Raw genomic sequence first — 23,377 nt, 5'->3', positions numbered from 1 at the left:
TTCAATAGAGGCACATCCAATACTGTTCTGAAATCACTGAACTTAGTACTTAGTACTTAGAACTAAGTTTAAAAAAAAACTTTTAGTGAAGAAAAACTTTCTAAAACTCTTAGTGTAAGTATAATATAATTCAATGCAATTATAATATATATAATTGCAACTATAATATAATATATATATATATATATATATATATATATATATATATATATATATATATATATATATATATATAATTAGCTTTAAAAAAAAATCTCCAGCTCTGTCAGTGTGAATGGCCTTTATCTGAGATGCTTGTTCTTTGATTTGTGATTGAAACCTTAATGATTTAAATGTAATTCTGTTGTTGTTATCTCATTTCGGAGGGACAATAATGACTATAACACAGCAGTGGCATGTCATTACATTCCTGTAATTGCTATTTAAACACCTCACAAGCAGAAAACTGCAGGCTTCCTCTTTGAATAATCTGCAGGAAAAACATCCGTGAGCAGTGCCGTCTGGCTTCTCCCGGCACTGTCAGAAATCCCTTAAACTTGCAGTTCGTGAATGTGACAGAGTATCAGCATTTGTAGAGAAAATCCATCTGCAGGTCTTTTGGGACTTTGTCACTTTTGATGTCATAAAAATGAGAAATTGAGCCCCTAATTCTTAGCAGTCAGATATTCAAAGGAATCCTAATCCCTCATAAGCACTTTCTCTCTCGCTCCCTCTCATTTTATTTAAGTGTGAAGTAGTCATTTTCCCTTCAAATCTTCACTTGGAAGTCAAACAGCTAAAGAAATGAGTAAACTCTCTATTAAAAGCCTCAATGAGTGCCAACTATTGATGTCCATTTAGTTTTGCTCCATTGAGAATCAATTCTCTCTGAACGCACCATGTCCGGATCTGTTTCTTAGGCTCTGGAAAATTTGCTCATCCCAATCTCATCTTTACCTTGATTGGAACAGTGCCTGCTATTGAAAGCATGTTTGAAGTGTGTGTGTGTATGTGTGTGTGTGTGTGATTGCAGTCCATGATGGTAGAAGCTAGTTGTGAGAAATGAGCCTGATTGGATGGTTCATTTGTTCTCCTTTGTAGAGCCAAGCCGAGGCGCACTACAAAGGCAGTAAACATGCCAAGAAGCTCAAAGCACAGGAGTCCACGAAAAATAAGCAGAAAAGTGCAGCCGCCCAGGACAGCGGCGCTAAGACAATCACCACCACCACCACCACCACCACTTCCTCCTGCACTGCAGTCACTGCCAGCTGCTCTGACCAACCAGGTTAATAGCTCCTTTTGTTCTTGCTCCACATCACCTGTCCCGTCCTCTTTCTCCTATCCTTCCCTCTCCATGTGTGTTTACTTCCATGCTTTTCTTCCCGCAGCTCTAACCCCGAACCCTCGCCACTGTTTACACACTCCATGTGCTTGTGTTTGTGTGCACTGCATGTAGTCGTACCTTTTCTCGTGAAAGCTTCTAGACCACTATAAAGTGACCAAGGGCATCCGTCAAATTCTAAAACGTGCTGGTTGATCATGTGCCGAGGTAAGGAGCAACCCTGCTGCGGCAGTAATCAGCCATATGCTTTATCATGCTAACAACAGATCACTTTTCCTGCAGCTCTGTTCACTTGTTTCATCATTGCCTGCATATTGAGTTTCCTGCACATGATCTTTTTGTCTCTTTTTGTGCTGAGTTTATATATTTAATTATGGAAAACATACGCAATTCGAACAGGCGGTAGGATGCGTGCTGGGATGCTGTTATTTTCTCTTTTTTCTTCCTCCCTGGCCTTTGATTCGACTGAATTAGATTTGTGTTACATTTCAAAGAACATAATCATCTGATCTTTGCTTCATGCTGTGACCCACTCAATTTCAGGCCCTTGTGTCTGATTAAGAATCAAGACTGGGATGTACCAAGACACATGCCCTACGGGGTGCAAACCCAATCCAGCGCATACTTTCCAAATTTGCTTGTTCTCCAGCTACAGACTCTGAGACAGATTTGGGTGCGCCTCATTTATTAGGCAGTGGTGGTCCTCATTGATATGCAGTGTCTTTGCACAAATCAGGCCAAATGAATGTCAGCCTGATTCACAGATGGCTTATGGGTCCTCGCTGTCATGCCGTCGTATTAGCACGGCGTTGAGCTCGGACTGAGACTCGGGAGGGGGCTGCTGCTTTCGTCTCTCCCCGAACCCTGGCAACACACAATGCAGTCAGATTTAGTTTACATGGGAAAACTTCAAGCACTAAATCATTAAAATTGCTAGCTCCAGTACTTTACGTAAGAGCCTGGTTTATGTAATTTTTCAGAACTCTGTGTGTTGGATTATTCTGGGATGTGTGTGCATGGTAATTGCTCTTTTTTAAAATTCTTTCTTTCTTTCTTTTTTAAGATCCAAGAAATGTTCCGCATTTTTTCAGAAAGGATATAGCAAGGTCATTTCAGCATTGAGGTCACTGCTTGATCTGCATCCAAACAACAAGTGCCGAATGTTATCACTGTGGCTCTTTTCCAAAACCTAGGGAGCGGCATACATAGGCTGTATTTTAAGGCATCATATACACACTTTCTTTTAAAGGGTATTGCTTCTTTTAGCCAAATTTAGTTGAAATTATTTGTAACCATTCAAAAGTTTGGGGTCAGTAAGAATTTTGGTCCAACTTTATATTATGTTATTACTTTAAATACTGTAATATCATTTTAATTAATTGTTTGATACAATCAATGCACTTATTGTGTGCATACATGTTTTTATATTCTACTTATAATAAAAAATATATGTCATTAAAAAAATAAAAGGACAATTATGGTAACTCTGAATTTGTCCCCTGCATATAGCTCATTCAAGTTAGTGCACACACTAGGAGTAGTGACTAGTGAACACACTGAAAACCATGGACACACACACACCCAGAGCAGTGGGTAGCCTTTTTTGCTGTGGTACCCGTGGTACCTTAATCATTTCCTGCCAGAATTGAGAATCACACCCGCAACCTTTGGGTTACCAGTCTGACTCTCTAACCATTAGGCCATGACTTCCCACATCTATAATTACACTGTTGAAATATCAACTATACACTATCACTGTTGCAAATGAACTGCTGCTCCCGGCCTGCTCTTTCAAGAAGAGGGTGGAGATTCAATAGCTTGTGCAACAACAGAACATGCCAGAAGCTAACAGTGTTCAGTTCAAACTGGACAATAATACCTTACAGAGCCAGGCAAATTCCCTGTCCAAATGATGGCCAAAACTTTACTGATGAATTTTATGAAGTTCATCACACAATTGTCCCTCATTCAGGCAATGCACCTGCATTGCTTACAAGACATTGTTGTCTCTACATCTGCTCGAACATGGGGAAAATGGCATGTACAACTGGCTGAGGGTGGAAACTATGCTAATAAGGAACAGTCCATCAGCGCCATGGGTGAAACGTGCATATTAATGGGCGGTAATATTAAAATAAGATTATTGTTTTTGTGACCACCTGTATATATACCCTTCACCGTTGGACTAAACACCGTTTGGCACTGTAAATAAATCTCACTTTGCACAGTAGTGCCATTGCGGACTGAGCCATCAGTTTTTCTTTACATCTCACGGACATTCACTACGTCCCCAAGCGAGCGAGCTGGTACTCGCTTTATCACATATACACTTTCTACGTAGGGGAGACAAATCTGAGCGGCTCGTTTTTTCACATGATTGCAGGCTTACCAAAACAAAGTTCCTGGGTTGTCGTTTTTCACGTTTTCTGGGTTGGTAGATGCACCAACATAGCTATGACATAAAACTTGACATAAAAGGGCTCACTGGCAGGGGGTTACACATACAATAACAGACGAAGACTATGGCAACATCAGGGCTTAAATACACAAAGACTGAGGACTAGACAAGACACACATGTGAACAGTGATTAACCAATAAACCAGGGTGCGTCTCAATCTGCTCCCTAGTTCAGATAATCAGTGCACTGTTCAGGGAGTCAGCCCATTGACTTATGTCCTAATCAGTGCCCTGAGTAGTGAACTAGGGAGCTGATTGAGACGCAGGGAATGACAACATGACATGGAAGCACAAGACAATGGAGCACATGGAAGGATCCCATGACGAACCAGTGAACATAACCTAAAAATAAGAAACATGAACCATAACCCAAAACACCCTGTGACACATAGTTCCACGAAAAAAATGGAACTTAAATACCCAATTAGACTGATTTCTGAAGGATTGTGTGACTAAAGACTAGAGAAATGATACTGAAAATTCTGCTTTGCCATCAAATTACATTTTAAAACATATAAAAATACAAACATTTAAATTGTAATAATAGTTCACAATATAACTGATGTACTACATTTTTACTGTAAATAAATCCAGCCTTGCTGAACCCAAGCTTTTTATGAATAGTGAATACATTCTTCACAAAGTAGGCAATCCCATAATGCACTGCATTGAAACAAAGCTAGAGAAATATCTATTGCAGCATTTTACACATATGCATTTTATTATGAGATATATTCAAGACATAAATGTTTTATTATATTATACATTTAAAAAATATATTTTTTATTATGTAATGCCATGGGAATCTATCTCATTACCCTGGTGCCAGTTTCTGTAGTTTGAGCTACAGTATAATATACTTAGAATTCATTCAGTACCAAAAACTTTGATTATAAAAGTTTAATCTAATTAAAAATAGTTTGCGCTGCATATTTTTATGCTTATTAAAGTATCACACCGTTAGTTCAGCAGCAACTATAATTCAAGGCTGTGTGCTTTTTGATTTTTTTAATGGCGTTGTTGGGCATTTCAAATTAGCAACTGCCTAGACAGTGAGGAAGTTTACTACGTTTTAATACAGAGCTAATAATGCTGATAATTAATAGTGATTTCTGTTAGTTTTGAAAAGTTTTCCAAATAAGTGCTTTATCTCTGATCTGTCTTCTTATTCAGTTACAATAAGCTCTTTATGACTCACCGCAAAAAAATAGTGAGAACAAGAACAAAGAGGCATATGTCTCCATATCTACCTACCACGATTTGAAATATAAACTGCAACTGGGAGAGAGGAAAAATATGCAAAAGAGCAGCAGTCCCAGCCTAGAGGTTCAGGTTAGTGTCAGCGGGTGTAATGTCACTGTATGGGGGAACATTAGACTGTTCTGGCTGCTTTGAGTCCTCAGGGAGCAAAAAAAAAAGCATGAGCAGAAAGTGACATTCATATAAACCAGCGGAATATTCCTTCAGAAGCCTGTTAGAGAGTGGGTGGAGAGTACAGGCATCCCACATCAAGTGCTTCTAGGACCTCCCGCAGCATGTGATGCTATGACAAGGGCGTAAGGGTGGTGGGCAATCCAGGGGTCACGTCCAATCAAATTACAGCATGCTGGAACAAGCAGTCATTGGTGTTAGAAGGGAGCCTGACCCTACCCAGGGCTGGGTAGTAACTAGGGGATTTACAGACTAGTCGACTAGTCAGTGTGTCGACTTTAATGCCTCGCTTTATAAACTTGATGTCGAATAGTCACTGATCATGTGATTTCGACACTAACAACGCCGCCATGCAGAAGACGTTTAGACTTTTCTGACTTAGGGCCCTATCACACACCTTGTGCAATGCGGCTGGCGCAACTAGTGTTTTTCGCTTGTTTCAGCCCGACGCAGTTATCATTTTCACATCCAGCGCCATGCTGTTTAAGTCCTCATGAAATCAAAACCGATCTTATTTACTTTGTTAGCACATATTACAGGTCTTAGGGTGAACAATTAATCTGTGCAAGTAAATACACAGAAGAAGAAAAAATTGCTATGTAATATTTAATCAATATCTGAAAAGTTAGGTAAAAATCTGGAAACGGCGTGGCTTCTCAGATGATGTCAGTTTGACGGCTTGTGTTTTAAAATGCGTAACCACTCTCCTCCAACCGTTAGTCTGCTATGAGCGAGAGATGGAGAGGAGGAGCGCAGAGGTAAAAACCCTGCCCTCTGTTCAATATTCCGTTTCACGTGGAAATACGTCACAGCACTGAAGAAAACTCACTCGCTACTTCCGGTTCAGTGGGACTTTAAATTGCAAATGCACTCTCGCCCATGGACGTGCTGGTCTGAAAAACGATGTGTGTTCAGGCGCATTGTTGGCGTGTTGCTATTTTGAGACAACTGAAAACGACTGCGCCATTGACCTGCAAAAACCTGGTCTAAAGTCAATAGCACAGTATTTTTTGTGTTATTTAAAGGGTGCGTTAGTAATATGCGCCTATAAGCGGATGCACAACACGCATACACTGCTTATTACACACACAGGGATTACTGGACCCATACCGCAATAAACGCTCCACTGTCGATGCCATAGCATTTTCAATACACACTGCTCTCTCTCACCTGGAAAATAGGAACACATATGTGAGAATGCTGTTTGTAGACTTAAGCTTTCAACACCATAGTGCCCTCCAAACTTGATTTGAAACTCCAGGCTTTAACAGCTTGCTGTGCAGCTGGATCCTGAACTTCCTGTCAAACAGACACCAGGTGGTCAGAATGGGCAGCAACACATCAGCCCACTCTTGTACTCCTAGTACACACATGACTGTGTGGCAACCAACAGCTCCAATACCATCATTAAGTTTGCTGATGATATACGACGGTGGTAGGTCTGATCACTGACAACGATGAAACAGCCTACAGAGAGGAGGTGCACACTCTGACACACTGTTTTCAGGAGCACAACCTCTCCCTCGACGTCATCAAGACCAAGGAGCTTTTGGTTGACTTCAGGAGAAATGACAGAGAACACATCCCCATCACATCAATTGGGCACCGGTCAGCAGCATCAAGTTCCTCTGTGTCCACATCACAGAGGAACTCACACGGCCTGTCCACACCGAGGCCATTTGAAGAAGACTCATCAGCACTTCTTCCTGAGACAGCTGAGGATGTTTGGAATGAACCAACACATCCTCACACGGTTCTACACCAGGAGTGCTTCTCAATTCTTATTTCTGCATCCTCGTTTCTTTTCCTAGCTTCCTTTCCTTGCACCTTAGCTCCACTCCTTCAGGATGCAAAGGAAGGACGCGAGGAAAAGACGTGAGGATGGAGGAATTGAATCAAAGTGTTGTCAATTAATGTTGACTGCACCGCTGGATTTAGTCGGGATTATTGAACATTAGATTTATTTGTAAACTTCAACCTTCACAAAATACTGCATTTGTCCATATTTTATTTAATATTACCAGTTATTGTTAAGGACATTGATATAATTCTGCAACTGTCAGTTGTTGTTATTTGACATACATTTGTCTTGTACATAATAATAATGAATAAACTGTGGCACGATGTGAAGGGGGAGGAGAATTGATGCGTGCATGACGTTTAGTCGATAAAACACTTCCGCAAAGGATACACCAGTGTATCCTGGCTCACGATTCCTCAGGAAGCCTCCTCGATCCTCGCCTCCTCGCGGGAATTGAGATGTCCTACAAGATGGCTGAGCCCCATCGGTTTCCGGGTCATAGGATGTAGGACAGAGGAGCGAGGAAACGAGGAGGGATTTTGAGAAGCACCCCAGCACTGTAGATAGCATCCTGACTGGCTTCATCACTGCCTGGTACGGCAATAGCACCACTCGCAACCGAAAGGCCCACAAAGGGTGGTGCATACTACCAGTCGCAGCATCAGAGGTGAGCTTCCCTCCCTCCAGGAAATATATATGCCAGGCGGTGTGAAAAAAGCTCAGATGATCATTAGAGACTCTAGCCACCTAAGTCATGGGCTGCCCTCACTGCTACCATCAGGACACGCACCAGCCGACTCCGTGACAGCTTCTTCCTCCAAGCAATTCCATTTCTAAACGCTATAATAATAATATACAATATACTCAATAATAATAATAACAAACTTTATATTTAAAATAATCTCAAAGTGCTACTTTTGGGAGGGGGGGTATAGAATATATTTTCTGTTATGAATATAATGCTAAACAAACCTGTTAAAATCTGAGATTAACAACTTGGGTCAAATGTAATTTAAAAGTAATCAAAAAGTAGTCAGAATGCATTACCTAAAATATGTAATCAATAGATTGCAAACTTTAGGCGATGCAATCTGTCTACATTTTGATTACTACATTAGCATTTCTTTAGAATACCTTTTTTAAACTAAAATATTTTTTCATGTAATTCGTCATCAGTAACGGACCCCAATTTTTGTAAGTAATCTTCCCAGCACTGTTTGTAACTCATTTGACATAGAAACAAGAGTGCTTGCCTGCGGCCATAGCTTGTATCAAACCTTTACACACAAAATAGTGGGGGGAAAACAGACAGGAAGATGAAATGTGGCCGTGCACAATAAAACATGCTGAGCCTTTCAATACTAACTATCAGTTTTGCTCTTTCCTTTTTTCTCTTTCTCTTATATTCCCAGAGAAAAGTGCAGAGCCGCTGGCTGCGCACATAGTCCCTGCCTCCCCGCAAGCCTTTGTGCCAGCTCTTGCTGCGCCCGCGGTGGCATTAGTGCCCAGCCCTTGCAAGACGGCCCCCGCACATGCCAGCCCACCCACCGAGCCGACAGGGCACGCGGCAGCCCTGAAGAACACCTCCAAACCAGCAGCGGTGCCAACGGCCCCGTCAGAGCCCAGCGTGGAGTCCGAGGAGGAGAAAGCCAAGAAGCTCCTGTATTGTTCGCTGTGCAAAGTGGCTGTCAACTCCCTCTCGCAGCTGGAGGCGCACAACATAGGTCGGGTGAACATCTGCCTCCGCATCGCAATGTCTTTCCCACGGCTTTCTCGCCGTTATACGTTCCTCTTTATCATGAATGTTTCATGAAGTAACCCTCTGAGGCTTGGGAGTGTGGAAATGTACTTGCAGTTAAAACATAAATCAAAACCAGCGTAGAGATTTGAGGCTCATCATTGATAGTGTATGAAGAACTGGAAAATGTAGACGGCTTTCCCACAGTCATGGAAAACCTGGACATATTGCGGAATTTTAAAAAGCTGATTTCTGAGCCTGGAAAAGTCATTGGGACTAATCAAATATTAAAAAGTCATGGACATTTATGTAGTCAATATAAATTTTTTTCTAGTTATGCACAGCTTTAAAAAATTTAAACAGCAAGACATTCTTTAATGCTTAGAAAACATTATCCAGACACACAATAGAAGAATTTGTTCAGATCTGTGGGATGGAATCAGACTAGGGCAAGTGATACAGCTACAACATACCTTTATATTTTTCAGCATTCTGATAATATTCAGTATATACAATACTGTTTAAAAGTTTGTGTATATTATTAATTTATTCCAGTAAAATTCAAAGCATTTTAAGCATCATTACTGAAGTTTACAGTGTCACATGATCCGTCAGAAATCATTGAAATATGATGCTTTGGTGCTCAATAAATATTTCTTATTATCAGCTTTGAAAACCTTTAAAATTTGTGGAAACTGGAAAAAAAAAATTCTGGATTCTTTGATGAATAAAAAACAGCATTTATTTTAAATGGAAATATTTGTAGTATTTGTAGAAAAATATGTATTATAAATTATAAATGTTTTACTGTACAGTTTGATTAGTTTAATACATATTATAAAAGTATTCATTTCTTCTTCTTTTTTTAAATCATACTTATCCCAAACTTTGAATTGTGAATAATCTTAAAAATGATTCATGGAAATTAATAAAACTTTGTATATTCCATAACTTTAAGTTGTAGAAATATAAGCATAAGTACAATTCAAGCCCTCATCTGACTTAAAGGGATAGATCACTCAAAAACGAAGAATTTGTCATCATTTACTCAATCTCATGTTGTACCAAACCTCTATGAGTTCCTTTCTTCCGCTGAACACAAAAGAAGATATTTTGAAGAATGTTGACAGCGCACATTGGCTTCCATGGTATTTTTTTTTCCTGCTATGGAAGTCAATGGTGCCGTCAACTATTTTATTCCCGACATTCTTTGAACTATCATCTTTTGTTTTCAGCAGAAGAAAGAAACTCAAACAACTTGAGGGCGAGCAAGTAATGACAAAATGTTCATTTTTGAGTGAACTATCTCTTCAGTTGAAATATTTGGTTTAAGAAATTGTCAAAAGTCAAAAGCCTTACAGGTGCACTGAATAAACTGATTTTTTTCTGCTCCGTCTGTTTCATCAGGTTCAAAGCACAAAACGATGCTAGAGGCACGAAATGGAGCCGGCCCCATTAAAGCGTACCCCAGACCCGGGTCCAAACTCAAAGTTCAGGCCACACAACTTAACAAAGGCTCAGGCTTACAGAACAAGACGTTTCATTGTGAAATCTGTGATGTCCACGTCAACTCAGAAATCCAGCTTAAACAGGTATTCAGTTCTAGCACAAGAGGATGTGTTCTTGTTAGCATGTGTCTTTGGTTGCATTTGGCATGATCATTACTTATGCAGTTTACAAGAAAACGTAACACGTGCAGTGATGAATAATGAAAGCACTATAAATAGTAATGTGATTCTGTGGCTTGATCTTACCATATTGGCATGTGAACAGTTGTGCTTGCTATTATGCATGTTTTAATAGTTTGGTTCAGTGTTAAGCTTGTATATTACATGTGCATCACTTGCATAACACCGTTAATGAAGTGTGTTTTCTTCACAGCATATCTCCAGTAGGCGGCACAAGGACCGAGTGGCAGGCAAACCCACCAAACCCAAATACAGCCCTTACAACAAGCAGCAGCGGAGCTCCAGCTCTCTGGCAGTAATGCATTATTTATGCTCTTTATAATCAAGCGCTTTCATCAAGTGTTACTCGCATCTCGAGTATCAGAGCTGTGAGGAGTTTGTTCCACTCTTTCCAGGCTGACAAATACCTCTTTGAGATGCTAATGCAGCACAAGTGCTTAATGCTCGCTTGTCATTTTTTCGAATTCTATGCAAAATATGTACGTAACAACTTACTATTGCAGGACATTTTTGGCCTTTCGCTAAGCTCCTACTCCTGCTAGCTCAAACAAGCATTACAGAATGGCATAAGAATTCATTTTTAATTTTTTTATTGTTTTGTTCTGTTTACAATACTTGAGGATCATTTCTGTATATGTAAATCCCATTTGAAAGTATCCAAATGCACAGATCCTCCAATCCATATACTTGCATTAGAAAATAACTGTTATATTTAAATAATTACTAATATTTTGACTTGTAAAGCATTCAAATATTTGAATCATTATAGTTGTTGTTTGTTTGTTGTTATTACTATTATTCATAAAGTATGAAACTTAATAATAATATAATACAAAAAAATATTGCTATTATTGTATCATCATCATGAATAAAGTATTAATAATAATAATCATTTCTAAAGTATTAAACTAACAAAAATATTATTACCAGTAAAGCATTAAAATATTTTTAATTATTATTATTACTATTAATAATGATGATAATAATAATAATAATAATAATAATAATATTTCCTTGATGATATAATAATATTATTGATATAATTATAGTCATTAAGTTTAATTAAAAAGTATTGTTAATATTGTAATGTTATTATTATGATTGCGATTATTTACCATTTTACAAATAATAATAATAACAGTATTGTGTTTTTGTTATAATAATTATAATTATTATTATATATTAAATTACATATTATTAGTAGTAATAATTATAATAAAATTATTATTGTTATTTGTAAAATATTAAACTAATGGATTATTATTATTATTATTATTATTATTATGTAGTGATTTTTACTTTTGTCCACCCAAGGACACTAAGTAAGGTAGTGATTGGTACTCACGTCACCGCTGACGTTGTGAATTTGGATCACACATCACTTAAGGTGTGGTTATGAGTACATCAGATGACTACCTTCCCCCCTGTTAGTTTGGGACACTAGTCAAGGCCTTTTACCTTGGCTGTATGAGAACACTCCGCACAGGAGGCTGCCCAGTCATTTATAATGAATGTAAAGGGGGAAGAGTTGGTCAGCTGATTTATCTGAAAGATTGGTGAGATTTCTAACTTGTAGAGCCTTTTCTGCCTTATCAGCACAAGGAAGACACAATTGTAATAAAATAGATTTTATTAACAAAAGATAAACAGAACAATTAACACAACTACTAAATGAATACAATGAATGATAAAGGAATAAAGTGCGTAAAATGCATAAAATACATGTGAGTAAGTTAAGTGTGGCTATAGAAGAGATACGTTATCTTACGGAAAGATAAACTGTTGTTTCTCTGAAACTAAGGTGAAGAACCTTATTATGTATCAAACAAATAAACGAAAGATTATTTGTTATTAACTAGCATCAGTTATATTACCTCTAATGTAAATTAGAAAATCATATACTGATAATAATCAACAATGCCAAGGTCTCTAGAAAGAGGTTTGGTTAAGTGATATTTACGTTCCACGTGGTTGAGTAAGCAGTCCGATGGTGATGACTTCTTCCAATGGTTTTGCTGGGAGACAGTGCAGTGAAGAAAGGAGCTGGAATCTGTTTCAACAGCCTTGAACACGAAGATCTGTGGGATGCTGATCTCCTGGGGCACCAAAGGGTCCTAAAATCTGGAACACGCAGATGAGGCCCTGAAGTAGGTGCAGAAGGTCCTTAATCTGGAACACGCAGATGAAGGAACCTTGAAGTAAAGGTTTGCTCTCCTGAGCTTAACCTTGTTGCAAATGTCTCTGTGTGTCTTCTGCCTCTTTGGACCAGACACTCAGAAGTTGGTCAATCTGCTCTGTTCTCTTTAGCATGGAGACTCGGGACGTGCTGTAGTCGTCTCGCTGGACTAAAACTCTGAACGTAGTGTTGGTAAATGTCTCTTTCCTCACAGGCTGGAGGCTCAGAACGTTGTCGTATCTGTTGCTGCCTCACAAGCTGTAGATTCAGATCCTCGGATCTTGTGTTGTCTCTCTGGTTAAACCAGAGGCTCAGAACTTGGTTGCTTTGTCACAGTCTAATCCTCGGCGGACAGACTCAGAACTTGGTGAACTGTTTGTCTCTCGGATGTGGAGACTCAGAACTTGATTGCTCTGTCACAGTCTAATCCTCAACGGACAGACTCAGAACTTGGTGAACTGTTTGTCTCTCACATGGAGAAGACTCAGAACCTGGTTGCTCTGTCACAGTCTAATCCTCAAGGGACAGACTCAGAACTTGGTGAACTGTTTGTCTCTCGCGTGGAGGAGACTCAGAACCTGATTGCTCTGTCACAGTCTAATCCTCAAGGGACAGACTCAGAACAAGGAGTGTCTATTGAAAGGGTACCTTTATCCTTTTCCGAATAGGAGGAGATTGCAATTTGGCGCTTCTCCATTCCAGTGTTGCTATTGGCTGCTGGCATCAGAGAGGGCACACAGTGTGGCCCACCCTTCTTTCCCCTGTGGAACTCATTTGCATACTGTACACAGTTAGAAGTCTTTAAAGTGTCTTTAAAGTTCATCAATGCATTTCTCACTTTCCAAACCACCATCAGAATACCCTTGGCAATATACTAAACACATAGACACCAAACATGATGGAAAAAGATTGAACTGTCATGTGTTCATTCATTTGTTCATTAACAGCTGAGTTTGTGGAAGATGTTGCATTACAAATAGCTGTCACTGAGAATACTTATTTTTCTGAATAAGTATGAGATGGATATGTGTAGTTTACATCAGTCTTAAGGTTTCCAAACATAGTTGTGAATGGATTTGGATGGATCAGTTTTGGTCTTTCTTTGTTTCACCCACTACTGCTGAAGTCCTGAAGAATGTTTATGGCCGTCACAAATCAGGACATTAGGGATCCATCTCTAGATGGGTGAAGGGCAGAAACTGCATGTGGACCAATGAGAAGTCCTGTTCTTCCTGGGCTTGGAACTAGAGGTCTTCTTCTTGCCCTCAAAGAGGTGTCTGGATGTTGTCCAAGCATCTTTATCTGATGGGTTGGACATCTTGTTTGTGCTAGTCCAACAAGATCCAATCAAAATGGAGCAAACCTTTGTCCACTGTTATGGGCAAAGAGGGGCCTGGCCATAAACTGGGCCCTGGAATTCTGGTGTCCACTACATACCCCCCTGATCGCCTTGATCGAGGACCTGAAGTCGTTGATCTGGGCGATGCACTGAAAGGGAACAGCAGGAACAAAACACACACACCTCACCTCTCCCTTTTAACCAATGGCATTGGAAATAAAATTTGGCTCAGTATGTTCTTTACAGAGTTAAATGAGCCAAATAAAAGGTTTGGTAGAATAATTTCTAAACAGGTTAGAAGCTTTCTAGAGAAGGTACCTATGTGTGGATGGAAATTGCATTTCCTAAATTTAGCTTAAACAGTTTAGAATATCAAAAGAGTATTCGTTGTGAGAGTAAACACTTGAAATGTTTGATCAGATTTAGCAGGAAACCAATTATTTAAATGTCTAGATTGACATAATTTGGTATAGCACTATCCAAGCTGTAAGCTAAGTGCACCTGCTTGGTTTACTTGCATTGCCTGATTAACAGAATCCTCAACTAGTTCACCTGGTACCACCAATGACAAGATTTTATCTTTCATCGCCTTATCAGGAGCAAAGCTCACAAGTAATAATTGCATTATTATACAGACTAATTAATGGGAGTAGTCAGGTTGTATGACATCCATTATCTTGGCTATGCTAGAAGCTCAAGAGGCTGTATGTTGACCAGTACTGGGGGTTGGGAATTTGATTGCTCTGCCTGACGTCTGCAGCTTCCTCTGGAAGAATGCACCACAGGTCTAATCCACTATCTCTTATTTTTGGAGGTCTCCTATAAGAAAGATTGAATGGCTGGAATAGAGAACAAATTATCTAACCCTGGATCGTAAATATCATAGGAGGTTTTGACCCCCCTTTCATGACATCCAAAGGGATTGTCATGGGCATGCAAAATCATAACCTTGCGATTTATAGATTGACTGAAAAGTCTAAACTGAAGCAAAACTAAAATAGAAATTTATGAACCCTTCTTAGGCTGAAGTTGAAGTTTAAAAGGTAACAGGGACTTGATGTCTATTGAATCTGAAAGACCCTGTTTAGTTATGGGCTACTGCTTTCTCCCCTGACGCTTGTCCACAGTCTGAGATGTTAGGTGGAGGGGGAGGGCCCTGACCTGATCATGCTTAGAAGACCAAGTCTCTGTCAGTGGAGTGGTACTCCTCTGACTTGAGGTCTTTGAGGGCTTTAAGAAGTATGTGCTGGATCTCTGCTAAGTTCTCAGCATCCTTACGTTCAGTCCCTCTAGATTTCCAATTCTGACCTCTCTGTTTTTGGCCATTCTCCGAGTTATTTCTACTCTTCTTCTGTCCTTGCAAACTATCCTCCCACTGCCACTGCTTGCTCTCCTTTCTGGGGGCATACCTTTGATTGTTATGACCCCTGTAACCTGAGAGTTTAGGGCTCTGGGAGCTCTGCTGGAAATTGCTGCAATGGACTAATCTGTTTTGGGGAAGTTCTGACTCTACCATATGAATGGGAGTCTTACAGTCATGTCTAGATTCAAGCACAGATGAACATGGCTGCCTGTCTTGTCTGTCTGAGCCTATCTTCCCACTGTCCCAGGCTCGCATGGCAAGCTGCCTCAGTTCTCCTGCAGACATATTTTCAACATCTACCAGTAGTATGAGTGGTTTCCTAACAGTAGGGTAAAGATTACTTACAAACAGACTCTTAAACATGACATCCTCCTCTGCCTTGGGGTCATCTTTGCCAGCAAAATACATTTTCCTTAAGCGCTCATAGTACTCTCTGGGAGACTCATGGCGGCCTTGCTTAATTCGGAAAGCTGAGAGACGAGAGGCAGATGGGTTCTGATATAGAGTATACTCTACCAGAAGAGCTTTACACAATTTGTCATAATTGTTAGCAATATCTGGGCTTTGTCTATCCATGAAGCCATGGACAATCTGTGATGTGGTCTTTCTCAGAAGAAAGACTTTGTCAGTCATGCTGGCCTCAGGAAAGTATGTCAAGGCTGCATTTACATCCTTTAAATACAACTCTATGTTGTGTTTAGTTGTCTCAGGGTTAAAAACCTCTATGTCACGTGCTAATTCTCTAAGAATACACAGTCTGTTGCTAGATGGTAGCATGTTAGGAAGCTTAGGTAAGGAGCGGAAAGTTTTAGGAGAGTCACTCACAGTTAGGCTGCTTGAGACTATGACATCACTGTCCTGATGATGCTTTCTCTGTTCAAAGCTATACAACAGGGGGTCCCTACCAGCTGAACCAAAGGAGCGGGGGTGCACACTTTGTGGTTCAGGTTTCTGCTGGGGGAGGCACTTGACTCTATCCAGTTTACTTATCCTGTCTGTATGCTCAATTTGTTGGAGCTTCTTCAGCTCAGAAATTTTGAGCAACGCTGAACTTAACTCAGCTTTAGTCCTTGTCTCACTAGAGCTCAGAGAATTTAACAACTCTGTCTGTTCTAGCAGGTCATTTTGGGTATGGGCCAACTCTGTCTGCAGAGTGGCCATGTCAGTTTTGACTCTTTTAAGTTCTGCTTCCTGAATCTCAGTAATGGACTGTAAGCTTTTTGTCTCAGATGACAATCTACATATTTTAGCCCTTAATCTCAAGTTATCCCTACGCAGATCAGACAGCTCATTTTTGAGTTCCTGAAACAAATCTTTATTCTGTTCTTGGGCGAGGGATATTTTGTCTGTGGCTTGGGTTTGTTGTACAGGCCAATTTAGTGATAGGCTAGAAAGAAGCTTTATTAGTGAAGCGCCCTTTAAGGCCTGGCTCACTGCTTCAGCGGTCATATCACCCATCTTTATTTAATATATATACTTGTGTTGTATATATAATAAATAAATACACCACCCAAACCAGCTAAACTCTGAAAGTTTACCACAAGTGTAAGCAGCTCTAAGCCACTACGACAATGAATGTCACACACACTAGGGTGTAAGAATTCTAGCACTTGTCTTCAATTTGTCAGAAGGCACTACCCTTATCTGACACGTTCATAAAAATTATAAAACAGTATGGTAGACTTAGGTGAACACCATATGCTATTCTTATATTAGCAATTAGTTATAATCAACAATTACAACGTGTGCTAAAAAAAAACATTGCAAGCTTTGTGCCACAATACAATTCTATACACTTTGCAACTAATCCTAGTCATCAATTGTACCATGGAGTTGAGCAGGGAAACTATCAATCAGGCTTGGAGGGAACCACTCGTTGCGATGCAATTGGTTTCTGACTTGGTGAAAGACTTAGTTTCCTGCTAAAGTTACTTCCTTATTTATCTTTCAGTGTATTAACTTGTGTTGACAAAACAGAAGGCTCTTTTCATTCTAAGTTAGCCCACCCAGGGACGCCAATTATGTAGTGATTTTTACTTTTGTCCGCCCAAGGACACTAAGTAAGGTAGTGATTGGTACTCACGTCACCGCTGACGTTGTGAATTTGGATCACACATCACTTAAGGTGTGGTTATGAGTACATCAGATGACTACCTTCCCCCCTGTTAGTTTGGGACACTAGTCAAGGCCTTTTACCTTGGCTGTATGAGAACACTCCGCACAGGAGGCTGCCCAGTCATTTATAATGAATGTAAAGGGGGAAGAGTTGGTCAGCTGATTTATCTGAAAGATTGGTGAGATTTCTAACTTGTAGAGCCTTTTCTGCCTTATCAGCACAAGGAAGACACAATTGTAATAAAATAGATTTTATTAACAAAAGATAAACAGAACAATTAACACAACTACTAAATGAATACAATGAATGATAAAGGAATAAAGTGCGTAAAATGCATAAAATACATGTGAGTAAGTTAAGTGTGGCTATAGAAGAGATACGTTATCTTACGGAAAGATAAACTGTTGTTTCTCTGAAACTAAGGTGAAGAACCTTATTATGTATCAAACAAATAAACGAAAGATTATTTGTTATTAACTAGCATCAGTTATATTACCTCTAATGTAAATTAGAAAATCATATACTGATAATAATCAACAATGCCAAGGTCTCTAGAAAGAGGTTTGGTTAAGTGATATTTACGTTCCACGTGGTTGAGTAAGCAGTCCGATGGTGATGACTTCTTCCAATGGTTTTGCTGGGAGACAGTGCAGTGAAGAAAGGAGCTGGAATCTGTTTCAACAGCCTTGAACACGAAGATCTGTGGGATGCTGATCTCCTGGGGCACCAAAGGGTCCTAAAATCTGGAACACGCAGATGAGGCCCTGAAGTAGGTGCAGAAGGTCCTTAATCTGGAACACGCAGATGAAGGAACCTTGAAGTAAAGGTTTGCTCTCCTGAGCTTAACCTTGTTGCAAATGTCTCTGTGTGTCTTCTGCCTCTTTGGACCAGACACTCAGAAGTTGGTCAATCTGCTCTGTTCTCTTTAGCATGGAGACTCGGGACGTGCTGTAGTCGTCTCGCTGGACTAAAACTCTGAACGTAGTGTTGGTTAATGTCTCTTTCCTCACAGGCTGGAGGCTCAGAACGTTGTCGTATCTGTTGCTGCCTCACAAGCTGTAGATTCAGATCCTCGGATCTTGTGTTGTCTCTCTGGTTAAACCAGAGGCTCAGAACTTGGTTGCTTTGTCACAGTCTAATCCTCGGCGGACAGACTCAGAACTTGGTGAACTGTTTGTCTCTCGGATGTGGAGACTCAGAACTTGATTGCTCTGTCACAGTCTAATCCTCAACGGACAGACTCAGAACTTGGTGAACTGTTTGTCTCTCACATGGAGAAGACTCAGAACCTGGTTGCTCTGTCACAGTCTAATCCTCAAGGGACAGACTCAGAACTTGGTGAACTGTTTGTCTCTCGCGTGGAGGAGACTCAGAACCTGATTGCTCTGTCACAGTCTAATCCTCAAGGGACAGACTCAGAACAAGGAGTGTCTATTGAAAGGGTACCTTTATCCTTTTCCGAATAGGAGGAGATTGCAATTTGGCGCTTCTCCATTCCAGTGTTGCTATTGGCTGCTGGCATCAGAGAGGGCACACAGTGTGGCCCACCCTTCTTTCCCCTGTGGAACTCATTTGCATACTGTACACAGTTAGAAGTCTTTAAAGTGTCTTTAAAGTTCATCAATGCATTTCTCACTTTCCAAACCACCATCAGAATACCCTTGGCAATATACTAAACACATAGACACCAAACATGATGGAAAAAGATTGAACTGTCATGTGTTCATTCATTTGTTCATTAACAGCTGAGTTTGTGGAAGATGTTGCATTACAAATAGCTGTCACTGAGAATACTTATTTTTCTGAATAAGTATGAGATGGATATGTGTAGTTTACATCAGTCTTAAGGTTTCCAAACATAGTTGTGAATGGATTTGGATGGATCAGTTTTGGTCTTTCTTTGTTTCACCCACTACTGCTGAAGTCCTGAAGAATGTTTATGGCCGTCACAAATCAGGACATTAGGGATCCATCTCTAGATGGGTGAAGGGCAGAAACTGCATGTGGACCAATGAGAAGTCCTGTTCTTCCTGGGCTTGGAACTAGAGGTCTTCTTCTTGCCCTCAAAGAGGTGTCTGGATGTTGTCCAAGCATCTTTATCTGATGGGTTGGACATCTTGTTTGTGCTAGTCCAACAAGATCCAATCAAAATGGAGCAAACCTTTGTCCACTGTTATGGGCAAAGAGGGGCCCGGCCATAAACTGGGCCCTGGAATTCTGGTGTCCACTACATTATTATAGTAATAATTATTACTATTGATAATAATACTTCATTCATAATATAATAATATGAATAATTATTATTATTAATATTATTAAGTTTGATAAAAAATAATTATTGAAGGTGTTATTATTATTATTATTATTTAACATCTTACAATTATTATTATTATTATTATTATTATTATTATTATTATTATTATTATTATTATTATTATTATCAATTAAGTTAATTATCAATTAATCAACCATATAGAACTAAGCTTTATTTATTTATTTATTATTATTATTATTATTATTATTATTATTATTATTATTATTATTATTATTATGTGCATTACCTCGGTCTGATTGGTGAACTGAAGGAAGACATTTTAGTTTCTGCTTATAATTGTCTGTTTTTAATATGCTTCTTATTCCACATGTAAAAAATAAAATAGAACCTCAGATGCTCAAGGTGCATGTGGACTATTTATTTAATTACATCACACTAGGCCATGTAATCAATGTCTTTTCGGATTAATTGTGCAGTCCTAATTTCTTTATTGACACAGACACTGTTCTTTCTCCTTCACCAAAGTGACTGAGTGTTCTCCTTCCTCCTCCAGGCCAAACTTGCCCTGCAGAATGACTTGGCGAAGCCCATTTCACCGGCTTTCCTCCACACATCCTTCTCCCCCACCTCTGTCCCATCCATCTCCCTCCACCCTCGTCCCAACACCTCCATCTTTCAGACGGCCTCACTTCCGCCCTCCTTTCTCCGCGCCGCTCCGGGGCCGATCCGACACACCGCGGGCTCCATCCTGTTTGCGCCTTACTGAGCAAGCGCCCAAATCGGAGCGGACATTGCAGAACTATGCCACACTAAGTTCAGATCTTGAAACAATGGTGTATTTATTAAAACTTTATCCTCGACTGTCCTCACCATCACAAAACCCAGGAAGGATATGCCGTCTCAGTGAGGACATCTGCATTTGAAAACACTTAAAATACACAAGAAAAGTGTTGAACTGCTTCCTGAAAGACTTGAATTATCACGGTCTTCCTTTTCAACTCAACCAACCCCGGACAAGCACACACCCCAACAATCCCAAATCTCACCGTAGGACAGTACGTGTTCAGTCAACGGCTTGATGTTGTCAGGGAGCCTGTGATGCAGTTTTTGGCCTGTGTGCTGTCTTGTATCGTGTAGTCAATAAGCTCAATCATCAGTTCTTCAATGCCGCCCACTCTTATCCTTTTATCTGACAGGAAACACAGCATTTCTCTTCTCCACATGTGTTTGGGTTCCTCATTTGTCATAGTAGTAGTTTCAAACTTTTTTAATCACGAAACAAACTCTCTTTTGTGTAATAGGACAACCGTGGGCCATTCATCTCTCTGTGATGTCCTTATTTGTCATGAGACTGTACTCGTTTGCAGCTCTCTGATGATGCAATAATGTATAGATCATTAATAATATTAATATTCTCCATTGTGTATTTAATGTTTCCCTTCCAGGTTGCAATACTAGTTGTATTTTATGAGCTGGAGGAGAGCTAGGTACGTCATTTGGTACATTTATTTTTAGAGATCGAGAGAGAACAGTTTCCATTCACTGAGAATTCTTTATTTGGCTGGAATTTCATTATATAAATATATATATATATATATATATATATATATATATATATATATATATATATATATATATATATATATATATATATATATATATATATGGATGTATGTATGAGAGGCTGTACAAAAAGATACATTTTCAATAAAATAATATATTTAAATGATTTCTTCATTAATTTATACTGGATATTTCTTTAAATGAATCATTAATGTTCATTATTGAATGTTTAATGAAGCATACTTTATGAATCAATATCACATTAATCTTTTTTTATTTATTTTCAGGTATTTTTTAATCACGCTGTTTCTACTGTACATTTCTCTGAGCTTGTTCATTTGTGCAGGACATTTGTTTGCTAAATTTGATTAAATCCTTCAGTTCAGTGTTGTGTAATTTGATTATTAGTTGTTTTCATTTTTTCATAGTCCCTAGTCTTTTCATATCCATGAATGATTGAATGAATGACTTGTTTGCTAATGTAAACTACATGATCATATCGCAGTTCTCTGTTTGCACAGTACGACTAACTTATCAATCAAATATATTCATTTATGTATTTTTTGTTTATCAATAATTGAATCTATCAATGTGGCCTTTCATATTATGGGCTGCAAATGTGTGAAAATTAATCTGTTCTTTTGTTTTGTTTTGTTTTTTACTAAGAATTTGTTTCAGGCTTTTTTTCATTACAAATAATTTTATCAAAATTGTCCTTGAACTTCAGAAAGTCCACCACATCCCAAAGGTGCTCTATTGGATTAAGATACGGTGACTGGAGGTTATTTGAGTAAAGTTACTCATTTATAACTCATTTTCATGTTCAAGAAATCATTTGGAGATGATTTGAGCTTTGTGACATGGTGTGTTATCCTGCTGGAATCAGCCATCAGAAGATTATACACTGTAGTCATAAAGGGATGGACATGGTCAGAAACAATACTCAGGTAGACTGTGGTGTTTAAACAATGCTCAATATGAGACCAAGAAAACTGAACTGTTGATACAAGGCAGGATGGATCTATGATTTCATGTTGTTTATGCCAAATTCACACCCTTCCATCTGATTGCTGAAGCAGAAATCAGGACTCATCAGACCAGGAAATGTTTTTCCAATCTTCTATTGTCCAGTTTTGTTGAGTGTGTGTGAATTGTAGTATCAGTCTCCTGTTCGTAGCAGACAGGAGTGGCACCAGCGGTCCTCTACTGCTGTAGCCCGTCTTCTTTGAGGTTCCACATGCTGTGTGTTCAGAGATGCTCTTCTGCAGACCTCGGTTCAGACGAGTGGCTATTTGAGTTACTGTTGCCTTTCTATCAGCTCCATCCAGTCTGACCTCTGGCCAACCAGTCTGGCCCACAGAACTGCCGCTCACTGGATATTTTCTCTTTTTCGGACCGTTCTCTGTAAACCCTAGAGGTTGTGTGTGAACATTCCAGTAGATCAGCAGTTTATGAAATACTCAGACCAGCCCATCTGGCACTAACATCCAGGCCATGTTTACAGTCAGTTAAATCATCTTTCTTCCTCATTGTGCTGTTTAGTTTGAACTTCAGCATTTCTTCTTGACATGCCTAAATGCAGTTGATACCATATGATTGGCTGATGATTGGATATAGTATTTGCATTAACAAGCAGTTGAATGGGTACAACAAATATAGTGGCTGTAAGTGTAGATATCCATTGTGATTATCAGTAAATATCAAGAACAATGTCCTCGCTGTTTGTTTATATTGGTATTTTGATTCACCACCTCACTATTTCTACCATATTGTGACTTCATTTGTCATGATAATTTGCCTGTGATTATGTATGCAATGACAACTGCAATAAGGCACAGATCAGGACGTCTAGCCAGTGATTTCTGATATAATAGGACTGCCCTTCACCTCTGCTTTTCATTAGGATGGTGATAGTAATACTGACTGACAGATGTCCAGCTCTCAGTGAGAGCAGAGCCACTGAATCCTTTCTGACATACTCGCTTCAAACATCCAGATGAGCCAATCAAAATGACCAGTTCACTGGGTACAGAACACCCCACTGACCTGTACAGCATGTCATCCTCGGCATTATTAAAATGAAGGTGGTACATTCCATGTACAGTACT

At 39.4% G+C, this 23,377-nt stretch overlaps 1 protein-coding gene across 7 annotated transcripts in view; it reads left to right on the top strand.

Moving 5' to 3' along the window:
- Positions 1-21,277, top strand: part of znf385b (zinc finger protein 385B) — a 206,337-nt gene extending 185,060 nt beyond the window's left edge. For 6 of the 7 annotated variants that reach the window (XM_067444429.1, XM_067444432.1, XM_067444433.1 and 3 more), the window contains 5 exons: positions 1,081-1,264; positions 8,424-8,735; positions 10,157-10,341; positions 10,631-10,732; positions 20,260-21,277. In XM_067444429.1, the coding sequence (XP_067300530.1) occupies positions 1,081-1,264; positions 8,424-8,735; positions 10,157-10,341; positions 10,631-10,732; positions 20,260-20,472 (996 nt within the window). In that variant the 3' untranslated portion in view covers positions 20,473-21,277. The remainder of the gene's footprint in view (positions 1-1,080; positions 1,265-8,423; positions 8,736-10,156; positions 10,342-10,630; positions 10,733-20,259) is intronic. The other variant, XM_067444430.1, reaches the window with a different exon arrangement.
- Positions 21,278-23,377: the final 2,100 nt, after the last annotated feature.

Source organism: Pseudorasbora parva, chromosome 5 (assembly GCF_024679245.1).
Source record: "Pseudorasbora parva isolate DD20220531a chromosome 5, ASM2467924v1, whole genome shotgun sequence".
Classification (NCBI taxonomy): domain Eukaryota; kingdom Metazoa; phylum Chordata; class Actinopteri; order Cypriniformes; family Gobionidae; genus Pseudorasbora; species Pseudorasbora parva.
Note: the sequence above shows the minus strand (reverse complement) of the source record. Positions and strands in the feature narration are given on the sequence as shown.